General features: G+C 45.8%; 1 protein-coding gene and 1 pseudogene across 1 annotated transcript in view; one reads left to right on the forward strand and one right to left on the reverse strand.

Moving 5' to 3' along the window:
* The window catches only part of ip6k1 (inositol hexakisphosphate kinase 1), a 99,636-nt gene that overhangs the window by 39,242 nt on the left and 47,073 nt on the right, over window positions 1–13,321 (reverse strand). Inside the window, 1 exon segment of the mRNA XM_038810841.1 lies at window positions 725–929. Within this exon segment, the coding sequence (XP_038666769.1) occupies window positions 725–929 (205 nt within the window).
* LOC119973615 lies at window positions 3,851–12,880 on the forward strand (annotated as a pseudogene).

Here is a 13,321-nt window from a genome sequence, read left to right on the forward strand (position 1 = left end):
CATGAATTTTAAACACACATCTCCAGCCTGCAATTTGATGTTGCTCATGACGGAATGAACAACTGCTTTATCAAAACACCAGACGCCAGCTGTGAAGAGAAAATTGTTTACCCTAACACAATTCTGATTAACTCTCTATGCTAGAGTCTTCAAAGAGCAATATATCTCTCGCTAACTGTTTAAAAAAATCAGAACAGATATGGATCATATAATGCAATGATAATTACTATGCCCCAGATTCAGCTGTAGTCTTTGGCACACTTTGTAGTTTTATGAGCTAATTTTATGGTCAATTCATGGGATTCAGTGTTCCCTTTTCCGGCAGTCCAACAGAAGGCAAAAAAATATGTTATTTGGTCTCAGCCCACAGAAGAAATAAAAGGGTCCTATTAAAAATAGAACTGTTGGTCCTATTGTGGTCTTCTCCGAAACAACTGCACACTGATGTGCCCGAGACCAGGAGCGCACTGCATGGAGAAAAACACAAATACAGCTGCCCTCCACACTTCACTTCGAGTCACTGTGATAACTATGCAGAGATATGTGACGGAGGTCAGGAGCTGCATGTATAAGAAATTGCAGTATTCGTCTGGCTTCCAAAATTGCAGCATCTCCGAGTGCTCCGATCAATCAAACTATTGTTAGAACATGCCCTCTGAATGAGGTTATGAACACTATCCACACTGAAGCACATTTACCCGCATATTGAAACCACTCTGCTTACCTCTCTGCATTGTCAGAATCATCCTTCTGAATCAGGTTCTCACTGCCACTAGTTGACCGGTAAAGGCTTCTCCGTGAATGTTTCCTGCGAGGTTGCTCCCTTTCTGGAATCTCATCTTGCTCTAAATTTTCACTTTCCACATACGGGTACGCGACCAGGTTAATGTAACCATCACGACCTCCTTCGAAACATACCAACACAACACCTGGATAGGAATAGCACAACATTTAAACAAGCTAAGTTCAGTTGTACAAATTATCCCACTATCAATTACACAATTTCGTATTTGGGAATTCTACAAATGTTAGCAATCCTTGCCTATTCACCACCTCATAACGCAGCAACACCAATTCAATAACCTTTCTATTGGGAAATGGAATTCTGCTGCTGTAGCAACACAAGCAGCATCCGAATCCACTTTCTCAATTCTAATTTTTTTGAGAAGGTAATACATTTGAATATATCTACATTTGAAGTATAAGATGACAATCTTTGCTTTTAGTAAAGACAAAATACTAATGCTGGAAAACTTTCAGGTCAAGAAGCATCTTTTGAGAGAGAAAGCAGCAATGGGATTTGCCACTGCATACACTTCACCTTCTGAGGCTTCCCAGTGAGTTAAGCACGTTCAGATGCTGTTCTGCTTCAGCTTCCAGAAGAAGAAAGCATTGTAATACACAAAGGAACTTTAACCTCATATCATAGCACCTCACTGGATAACTAATGCTCGCCTCAAGCTGGGAAGTCTTCAGTCAGGTGCTGTCCTGCCATAGCCTGCTTGCTTTAACGGATGCTTGGAGCCGAGAGAGTTTACTCACAACAGAGGATTGTTAATCGATGTACCAGGCAAGACAAAATTAACAAATAAGATACCAGTCTTTTGCATTGCAATCTGGAATATAAGGACCATGCACCCTGGCCTCACTGATGACCTTTCACAAGCTGGGGACATGGACAAGACATTCGTGATTGAGCCTTGTACATTTTTGTCAATGTGGAAATTGTTACACTGCAAGAAGCGAGACCCACTCAAAGTGGATCCCTTAAAGAGAAATTCTACAGTTTTCTGGCAGGGAAACCCAGGAGGTAGCATGTGAGCTACTGGGTTTCACGGTTAAAAAAAAGCTCTACCAGGATGATTGGACCACCATGGAAGATTCAGGCAGACGTCTTACGCTCGTCAACCAGCACAGGCCCAGTTAACCCCATGTGAATATATCCCCTGACACTCGCCTCTAGCCCAGGTCTCAAGGTCAATTCTATGAGGCATTGCACACTGCTCTCAGCAGAATTCCCAGCATTGAGCGACTATACCTTCTAGGGAACTTTATTGCAGTGTTAATGTAAGCCTACTTGTGCCAATAAAGATTATTCTTTCTTTAAAGTTTTTTTATTCAACAGATTTTCACCATACAAAAACAACCTCGACCAAACAAAAAAATCCCCAACCCCCCTCAACAATCAACGGTAACCAACTCTCGAAAGTGCATGACGAATAAATCCCAACAATTGTAGAACCCCTCCTTCACCCACTTCAGCTTGAACTTCACCTTCTCAGGCGTCAAAAACTCCAGCATATCACACCGTCATGCCAAGGCACAGGGTGGAAAAGCTGACCTTCACCCTAACATGACCTGCCCACGAGCAATCAGCGAGGCGAAGGCTAAGACAAAGGCTGCCCCCGCACCTGCCTGCAACTTGGACCGGTCCGACACCCCGAATGTGGCTTCCAGGGACCGGGCTCCACATCCACATGCAAAACCCCCGAGATTGCAGGGAACACTTGGTACTCTATGGGTACACTCATGCAGTGTAATGTAATCCTACTTGTGACAATAATAAAGATTATTATACTTGCTAGTTCGGTGGCCCCTGCCCAGGCTCCTCTCCTCCCAATCCCCTCCCCCATAACCCAGTCCCAGAAAAACAAACAAAACCAATGCAACACTGAGCCCTAGAAAACCACCTTAACTCTTATTAAAGCCCAATATACTAGTCACCAACTCTACATAAATATAATCTACCCTCCCCCGTTTAACCAACCCAAAACCCAAGCGATCCCCCCACCAAATACAAAACAAGAAACAACAAAGAGAGATAAAGACAAAGCACAATCCCCATCCTCAGTTCGGCCTTCACGAATGCCTCCCCTGCCTCTACAGTCTCGAAGTAGAAATCCCTCGAGTTGTTCTTCAGCCTCAACTTCACCAGGTAAATCACACCAAAGACCACACTGTTGCTGTACAGTGCCGCCTTCACCCTTCTAAGGGCTTCCGTCTTCTTGACAGTTCCATTGTCAAATCTTGGTACATTTGAATACGAACGCCTTTCCACTTCACACCTTTTCTTTGCCCAACTCAAGACCTTCTCCTTAACATTAAACTTATGGAAGCAAATTATAACTGTCCTTGTGGCTCATTTGCTTCCGGATTTGCCCTGAGCGACCAATATGCCCTATCCAGCTCATATGCGAGGGTTCTTCTCCCTCCCCCAACAAACCTTTGCAAAATACTTGATTGGCCTTGTGCCCTCCACCCCATCTGACAGGCCCACGATCCGTAGGTTTAGCCTCTGCCACCATCCGCAGTTCCTTGCCCATCAAGGTGAACTAGTCACTATGCTGCGACCAGACCTCCTCCACCCATTCAGCTTCGCTCCTTGCTCCTGTACCTCGGCCGATGTCTTCAACACTGCTGCCTTCACCGGGCAAATCACCTCCTCTACCCACTCATTCATCGCAGCCATCATCTCCCTCCGCAGCACCGCCATACGTTTGGTGAACAGCCTCTCAAATTCTCCGACCAGCACCTCAGTCAGAGTTTCCACTGTGGGGACATGGCCCCACCCAGCGATCAGTCTATGCCATCTCTCTTCTGTCAGGCTCACCCGCTCACCTGAAGGTGGACTTTCACTCGCCCCCTTCTTCTGGGTCTTCGACATCTCCCACCTTCCTTATACCTTCCTGCACCGCCCCCAAAACCAGGCATTAAAGTCCAGAAACCATAGCCTTGAGCAGGAGTCACCCAACCTGCGACCTCCACCAACATGCCATCATCGGAAGTCCCCAGGATAAAGACTTCTTTACGTGGACTTCAGCATGCATGTTGCCTTGGTCATATGAGATGAATGGAGAACAGCTACATTCTAGGAAACCAGCTGGATGACCAGCTTGCAAATCACCCGCGTCTATGTACAATGGACTGCAAGAAAGGCCTCCATTTGACTGGGAAGTCCTTGATGTTGACTGGAGTGTCTGGAGACAAGCAGTCAGAAAGGGTGTTGAAAAAGAAAAAAAGACCAGCTGTCTTTTGTTTGTTTACCTGTGTTTGTTTAATTTGTTCATGGGACGTGGACATCGCAGATTGGGCCAGCATTTATTGCCCATCTCTAATTGCCCTTGAGGGGCAGTTAAGAGTGAACCTTGTTGCTGTGGATCAAAAGGCACAGACAAGGTAAGGATGACAGATTTCCTTCCCTAAAGGACATTAGTGAACCAGATAGATTTTTATAGCAATTGACAATGAACACCATTGCACTTTTAATTTGTGACTAAAGGTATTAACAGCAATGCTATGAGGCAGAACCCATTCAGCAATAACCTGCTCAGGCTGTGTTCTAGAGCAGAGTTCCAACAGAGGAATTCAGCTCCTGACCTCAGGCCTGGACAAGAGAGCTGTGCGCGGGGGGTTAAGTGGATTGGCCAGGTTAGGGTGGAGGCGTAGGTTTACATAGGGTGCTCTTTCCAAGGATCGATGCAGACTTAATGGGCCGAATGGCCTCTTTCTGCACTATAAATTCCACTATTTTTATTGAATTCAAATTTCACCATCTGCAGTGGCAGGATTTGAACCTGGTTCCCAGAGCATCACTCTGGGTCTCTGGTTTCACTAGTCCAGTGACAATACCAGCATGCCACCGCTGTTTTATCCCCCTTCTTAAATAATAGCATCACATTAGCTGTCCTCCAGTCCTCTGGCACCTCTCCTGTAGCCAGAGAGGATTAGGAAATTAGCATCATGGTATGGTACGATTGAGTGTGCCTCCACTGTGTACAGAGCGGCAGGCGCCCAGCAGTCTCCTCAGTCTGCGATGCACATTCCTCAGACTAGAGTTGCAACTCGCAACAAAAAATAGAGTGCAAAAGATGGCCTAGGTGACAGTCAATGTAGCAATTCTTTACTTTCTGACAGTATAAAAACATCCTTCAAAGCAACTGGTTGCAATGAACATGTGTGATTTAACAGTTTCGTTCAACATATAATTTGTAAACAGGTCTTTATAATCAGTTCCCCATGTGTAGAGAGCTATTAATATCACTGTTTATACAAAGCTGCTTTTGTCACAGCCAGAGTCTGAACAGGAAAGGTCACCGTGTTTTCAATCTGAGATAATTCAGCCAACACCCAGAATCTGGCAGTTTACCATCTTCGTCGGCAGCCACACAAATATCAACAGCTACTTGAATTTGAAGAAATTGCAGCTGCTTGTGCTGTGCAATGTTCATTCTTTCAAGTACAGTTTACAAGCTTTGGCATGAGCAGCTTCCTTCACAGTGATCAGATTAGCTTTGAATCAAGTACACTTGGGGAAATTTATCTTGAATGCCTTTTCCTGCTAGCAAGGACAAAGTTAGACTTTTTATAAAAGGTACTAAAATCATTGTCCAATAACACATGTTTGGGAAGTTTCAATGTGTAAAATTAAACTTTTTCACTTCTCTTAGAGGTTTTAAAGCTGGTGTGTCCTTTAAAGTTATATGTTTTCTGCAGATAGGTACAGATTCAAGTCAAATTAGAGACTAATTACTATTATTAGGAGGAAAATTTGTTGATTGCCAGGTGCTTGTAAAGTTCCAGCTTCTGGTCAAAAAAAGCCAGCATGTAATGACTGCATTAGTTTAAAAAAAAAGAAATTGTTTCTGGCACAGCAAAGTGTGACAATTGTACAATGGATGAATCGCTTCATAATATAGCTACAGCGTGTTTCAAGATATCACACAGCACTTAGCGTCATCAGCAGGTTGGATACAGATGACAAGAATGCGCAATTATATTCCACAGCTCCACTTGTTCCCACACTTGCCTGTCTTTTTAAAATTTTAAAAAATAAATTTAGAGTGCCCAATTCTTTTTTTCCAATTAAGGGGCAATTTAACATGACCAATCTACCTATCCTGCACATCTTTGGGTTGTGGGGGTGACCCACGCAGACAAGGGGAGAATGTGCAAACTCCACACTTGAGAGTGACCCGGGGCCGGGATCGAACCCGGGTCCTCGGAGCAGAGAGGCAGAAGTACTAACCACTTGTGTGTCTTTTATTCACTTCCCATTCAACTTTTCTGGTACACAGACTCACCATCTCCAGCTGTGTCCTTGTGGGTAGTAATTTTTCATTCCACCAAAGAAAATTCAGGAATGCATACTCCTACTGTAAAATTCTTTGGGCTGTAAAATGCTCTTGCTTGGACAAGGGTCATTCTGTTCATTATTTCAGCATTGCTCACAATCTTCTCTCAGATGACTGATGAGTCACGAGGATAAGACAGTTCCCTATTCTCATTCCAAGACGTATCTGTTCGCCACAACCCATTAAGCCAGGGGTGGGCAAACTACGGCCCGCGGGCCGCATGCGGCCCGCCAAAGGTATTTCTGCGGCCCAACAAGTCATTAAAAAAAAAAAAAAAAATTTTTAAAAAAAAAATTTTTTTTTAAACATTTTTTTTTAAGGTTAAAATGGGGGGGGGGCTGTTGGGTTACTTACTGGTATAGGGTGGATACGTTGACTTGAGTAGGGTGATCATTGCTCGGCACAACGTCGAGGGCCGAAGGGCCTGTTCTGTGCTGTACTGTTCTATGTTCTATATGAGGCGCCCAGAATCATAACCAGGTGAAGTAATTATTTTACTTAATATACTATGCGGCCCTTTGTGAATTGTGAATTTCTGAATGTGGCCCTTGCACGGAAAAGTTTGCCCACCCCTGCATTAAGCCAAAGTAATCTCATTTACATAACCCAGTTTACCAATGCCACCGCCTTTCTTACACACATTTTGACCTCTTCATCATCTGTCCTTTCTTCCCCCATCCTTCGGTCCTGCCCTAAAGCTATGCCATAATTTTGATTTTTGAGAAGTCTTTTCTTCATGAAGACGCGAGGCTCTGGCAGGAAAAATGGTAACCAAACAATGAGGTGCCTTTACAGAAGAGATAATTCAAGTACAGACAAAAAATATTCCCATGAAGGAGAAAGGTAAGGCAAACAAATCCAGAGTTGCCTGGATGATGAAAGACATAGATTAAGAGGAAGCAGAAAAGTTTGCTCAAGATAGATGTCAGGTGGATAATACAATTGAAAACCAGGCTGAATATAGAAGGTTCAGAGGGGAATTGAAAAAGCAATTTGGAGAAGCAAAAAGTGAGTCTGAGAATAGTCTGGCTGCTTACACAATGCAGAATCCAAAACCAGCAGAGGGCAGCAGAGCAGAGCTACTGATCAGCTGTTCTGGGGAAATTTGCATACGTGCAGTGCGGTCAGCCTAAGTTGAAGGTGAACCTGCGAAGAAGACCCAAGGAGTTTGAGTAAAGGCAAGCAACCAGCAGAGGGCAGCAGAGCAGAGCTACTGATCAGCTGTTCTGGGGAAATTTGCATACGTGCAGTGCGGTCAGCCTAAGTTGAAGGTGGTTTGTGGAGGGGCTGTTGGCAAGTGACAGTTAAACCCGAAACACTTTGTGAGTGTTTCCCACCCTACCTCCTCCTCTAACCAACCCCCCCACCCCACGGTGGTTGGGAAGCGGGAGCAGGGGCCTGTCGTGAAGGTGAGGGAGTGCCTTTAAATTTGCTTACCTTTCAGCGGGATCAGGGTTTGAGGTAATATCAGGTAAGCTCTTCCTTTCTTTTCCTTTTTCTTGTTTTTTTTTAATCTAGAGGGGATGTCAGGGAAGGCAGTACAATGCTCCTCCTGCAGAATGTTTGAGGTGAGGGACGCCGTCAGTGTCCCTGCTGATTTCATCTGTGGGAAGTGCACCCAACTCCAGCTCCTCAAAAACCGTGTTAGGGACCTGGAGCTTGAGCTGGATGAACTTCGGATCATTCGGGAGGCAGAGGGGGTCATAGATAGGAGCTTCAGGGAAGTAGTTACACCAAAGACTGGAGATAGATGGGTAACTGTAAGAGGGACTGGGAAGAAGCAGTCAGTGCAGGGACCCCCTGCGGTCGTTCCCCTGAGTAACAAGTATACCGTTTTGGATACTTGTGGGGGGGACGACTTACCAGGGGTAAGCCATGGGGTACGGGCCTCTGGCACGGAGTCTGTCCCTGTTGCTCAGAAGGGAAGGGGGGAAAGGAGTAGAACATTAGTAATTGGGGACTCAATAGTCAGGGGCACAGATAGGAGATTTTGTGGGAGCGAGAGAGACTCACGTTTGGTATGTTGCCTCCCAGGTGCAAGGGTACGTGATGTCTCGGATCGTGTTTTCCGGGTCCTTAAGGGGGAGGGGGAGCAGCCCCAAGTCGTAGTCCACATTGGCACTAACGACATAGGTAGGAAAGGGGACAAGGATGTCAGGCAGGCCTTTAGGGAGCTAGGATGGAAGCTCAGAGCGAGAACAAACAGAGTTGTTATCTCTGGGTTGTTGCCCGTGCCACGTGATAGTGAGATGAGGAATAGGGAGAGAGAGCAATTAAACACGTGGCTACAGGGATGGTGCAGGCGGGAGGGATTCAGATTTCTGGATAACTGGGGCTCTTTCTGGGGAAGGTGGGACCTCTATAGACAGGATGGTCTACATCTGAACCTGAGGGGCACCAATATCCTGGGGGGGAGATTTGTTAGTACTCTTTGGGGGGGTTTAAACTAATTCAGCAGGGGCATGGGAACCTGGATTGTAGTTTTGGGGTGCGAGAGATTGAGAGTAGAGAGGTCAGGAGTACAGTTTTGACTTCGCAGGAGGGCGGCAGTGTTCAGGTCTGTGGTTTGAAGTGTGTCTATTTCAATGCCAGGAGTATACGAAATAAGGTAGGGGAACTGGCAGCATGGGTAGGTACCTGGGACTTCGATGTTGTGGCCATTTCAGAGACATGGATAGAGCAGGGACAGGAATGGTTGTTGCAGGTTCCGGGGTTTAGGTGCTTTAGTAAGGTCAGAGAAGGGGGCAAAAGAGGGGGAGGTGTGGCGCTGCTAGTCAAGGACAGTATTACGGTGGTAGAAAGGATGCAAGATGGGGACTCTTCTTCCGAGGTAGTATGGGCTGAGGTTAGAAACAGGAAAGGAGAGGTCACCCTGTTGGGAGTTTTCTATAGGCCACCTAATAGTTCTAGAGATGTAGAGGAAAGGATGGCGAAGATGATTCTGGAAAAGAGCGAAAGTAACAGGGTAGTTGTTATGGGAGACTTTAACTTTCCAAATATTGACTGGAAAAGATATAGTTCGAGTACATTGGATGGGTCGTTCTTTGTACAATGTGTGCAGGAGGGTTTTCTGACACAATATGTTGACAGGCCAACAAGAGGTGAGGCCACTTTGGATTTGGTTTTGGGTAATGAACCAGGCCAGGTGTTAGATCTGGAGGTAGGTGAACACTTTGGAGACAGTGACCACAATTCGGTGACCTTTACGTTAGTGATGGAAAGGGATAAGTATACCCCGCAGAGCAAGAGTTATAGCTGGGGGAAGGGCAATTATGATGCCATTAGACATGACTTAGGATGTGTTGGTTGGAGAAGTAGGCTGCAAGGGTTGGGTACACTGGATATGTGGAGCTTGTTCAAGGAACAGCTATTGCATGTTCTTGATAAGTACGTACCAGTCAGGCAGGGAGGAAGGGGTCGAGCGAGGGAACCGTGGTTTACCAAAGAAGTGGAATCTCTTGTTAAGAGGAAGAAGGAGGCCTATGTGAAGATGAGGCGTGAAGTTTCAGTTGGGGCGCTTGATAGTTACAAGGAAGCGAGGAAGGATCTAAAGAGAGAGCTGAGACGAGCAAGGAGGGGACATGAGAAGTCTTTGGCAGGTAGGATCAAGGAAAACCCAAAAGCTTTCTATAGGTATGTCAGGAATAAAAGAATGACTAGGGTAAGAGTAGGGCCAGTCAAGGACAGTGGTGGGAAGTTGTGTGTGGAGGCTGAGGAGATAAGCGAGATACTAAATGAATACTTTTCGTCAGTATTCACTCAAGAAAAAGATAATATTGTGGAGAAGAATGCTGAGACCCAGGCTATTAGAATAGATGGCATTGAGGTGCGTAGGGAAGAAGTGTTGGCAATTCTGGACAAGGTGAAAATAGATAAGTCCCCGGGGCCGGATGGGATTTATCCTAGGATTCTCTGGGAAGCCAGGGAAGAGATTGCTGAGCCTTTGGCTTTGATTTTTAGGTCATCATTGGCTACAGGAATAGTGCCAGAGGACTGGAGGATAGCAAATGTGGTCCCTTTGTTCAAGAAGGGGAGTAGAGATAACCCCGGTAACTATAGGCCGGTGAGCCTAACGTCTGTGGTGGGTAAAGTCTTGGAGAGGATTATAAAAGATACGATTTATAATCATCTAGATAGGAATAATATGATTAGGGATAGTCAGCATGGTTTTGTGAAGGGTAGGTCATGCCTCACAAACCTTATCGAGTTCTTTGAGAAGGTGACTGAACAGGTAGACGAGGGTAGAGCAGTTGATGTGGTGTATATGGATTTCAGTAAAGCGTTTGCTAAGGTTCCCCACGGTCGGCTATTGCAGAAAATACGGAGGCTGGGGATTGAGGGTGATTTAGAGATGTGGATCAGAAATTGGCTAGTTGAAAGAAGACAGAGAGTGGTAGTTGATGGGAAATGTTCAGAATGGAGTTCAGTTACGAGTGGCGTACCACAAGGATCTGTTCTGGGGCCGTTGCTGTTTGTCATTTTTATAAATGACCTAGAGGAGGGCGCAGAAGGATGGGTGAGTAAATTTGCAGACGACACTAAAGTCGGTGGAGTTGTAGACAGTGCGGAAGGATGTTGCAGGTTACAGAGGGACATAGATAAGCTGCAGAGCTGGGCTGAGAGGTGGCAAATGGAGTTTAATGTGGAGAAGTGTGAGGTGATTCACTTTGGAAAGAATAACAGGAATGCGGAATATTTGGCTAATGGTAAAATTCTTGGTAGTGTGGATGAGCAGAGGGATCTCGGTGTCCATGTACATAGATCCCTGAAAGTTGCCACCCAGGTTGATAGGGTTGTGAAGAAGGCCTATGGTGTGTTGGCCTTTATTGGTAGAGGGATTGAGTTCCGGAGCCATGAGGTCATGATGCAGCTGTACCAAACTCTGGTACGGCCGCATTTGGAGTATTGCGTACAGTTCTGGTCGCCTCATTATAGGAAGGACGTGGAAGCTTTGGAACGGGTGCAGAGGAGATTTACCAGGATGTTGCCTGGTATGGAGGGAAAATCTTATGAGGAAAGGCTGATGGACTTGAGGTTGTTTTCGTTAGAGAGAAGAAGGTTAAGAGGTGACTTAATAGAGGCATACAAAATGATCAGAGGGTTAGATAGGGTGGACAGCGAGAGCCTTCTCCCGCGGATGGAGGTGGCTAGCACGAGGGGACATAGCCTTAAATTGAGGGGTAATAGATATAGGACAGAGGTCAGAGGTGGGTTTTTTACGCAAAGAGTGGTGAGGCCGTGGAATGCCCTACCTGCAACAGTAGTGAACTCGCCAACATTGAGGGCATTTAAAAATTTATTGGATAAGCATATGGATGATAAGGGCATAGTGTAGGTTAGATGGCCTTTAGTTTTTTTTTTCCATGTCGGTGCAACATCGAGGGCCGAAGGGCCTGTACTGCGCTGTATCGTTCTATGTTCTATGTTCTATGTTCTTCCACAGGCATAATAAGAGGAATGGATTAGGGATTAAAATGGAAGATTGACACATGGAGACAGGAATGGTGGGTGAAGTATTAAATTAATATTTTGCATCTGCCTTTAGCAAGGAAGAAACTGCTGTCTAGTTTGCGATGAAAAGGAGGTAAGCTAGCAGCACGAGAAGAGGAACATGCAGCGGAAGATCCTCTCCATCCTGGGGCTGCCGCACCGGCCGCGGCCGCACTCGGCAAGCAGAACTTGGCGCCACTCTTCATGCTCGACCTGTACAATGCCATGTCCACTGGAGGAGGAGGGGGAGAGGAGGAGGAGGCGAGGGCTTCTCGCCCCGCTACTGAGCTGTGTTCACCACGCAGAGCCCGCCGCTGGCCAGCCTGCAGGACAGCACCTTCCTCAACCGCGCCGACATGGTCATGAGTTTTGTTAACTTGGTTGAGCACGATAAAAGCTTTGCTCTCTACCAACCGCATCAGCAGGAGTATAAATTTAACCTGTCCCGGATTCCGGAGGGAGAGGCTGTCACTGCTGCAGAGTTTTGTATTTTTAAGGAATGGGTGAGAGGTCGTTTCGAGAATGAAACTTTTGAGATCAGCATCTACCAGGTGCTCCACGAGCGCATGAACAGCGACACAGATTTGTTCCTGTTGGATACCCGGGTGGTTTGGGTCTCGGAAGAAGGCTGGCAGGTTTTTGACATCACTGCTGCAAGCAATCTATGGGTGATGAGCCCACACCACAACCCTGGACTCCAGCTGCATGTGCAGACCTTGGATGGTCAAAGCATCAACCCCAAACTGGCAGGCCTCGTTGGGTAGCATGGGCCGCATGACAAACAACCCTTTATGGTGGTTTTCTTCAAAGTCAGTGAGGTGCACATTCGAACAACACGGTCGGCTACCAATAAACGCAGGCACCAAGGCCGCACCAAATCTGCAACAGTTCAAGAGTCACCCAGAGCAAGAAGCTTAACTGAATACAACACCAGCGACCAACGACAGGCTTGCAAAAAGCATGAACTCTATGTCAGCTTTCGGGACTTGGGATGGCAGGAGTGGATAATAGCACCAGAAGGATACGCAGCGTATTACTGTGATGGAGAGTGCTCATTTCCTCTAAATGCAGACATGAATGCCACAAACCATGCAATTGTACAGACACTGGTCCATCTCATGAACCCAGAATACATTCCAAAACCATGCTGTGCTCCCACCAAGCTGAATGCAATTTGTGTCCTTTTCTTCGATGACAGCTCGAATGTTATATTGAAAAAGTACAGGAACATGGTGGTCAGAGCCTGTGGCTGCCATTAAAAGGACAAGGAGCTTTTCATCCTGACGACATGAGACTACTGGAAAGTAACTGCATCCTCAATACATAGCGATATAAATCCCTGGAGCAATACCTCTGTAAATAATGTTTACAATTTGTTTTTGTTTTTTTAAAAAAGGTTTCTACTTAAAAAGGCTTTTGTAATATATTTTGTACATAGTTTTCATAAAAATGTAATTTATTTGTTTTGGGGGATTTTATTTTGGTAACTAGGGGCTATTATGATGACGAGAGTAGTCACTGGGTTTTTAGCGCTGGACAATGCAGTGTGTGAGATTCAGAGGAAACTGCTTTGCACCTTCAAACACGAACCTTAGGAAAAGCTGAGAGACCACCTCATCACAGCCCCTAGTTTGGACAGGCTCTCTGCACATTACCTTTTTATACATAGAACAGAGAACGATACAGCGCAGTACAGGCCC

The sequence above is a fragment of the Scyliorhinus canicula genome, chromosome 11, assembly GCF_902713615.1.
Source record: "Scyliorhinus canicula chromosome 11, sScyCan1.1, whole genome shotgun sequence".
In the NCBI taxonomy this organism is placed as follows: Eukaryota; Metazoa; Chordata; class Chondrichthyes; order Carcharhiniformes; family Scyliorhinidae; genus Scyliorhinus; species Scyliorhinus canicula.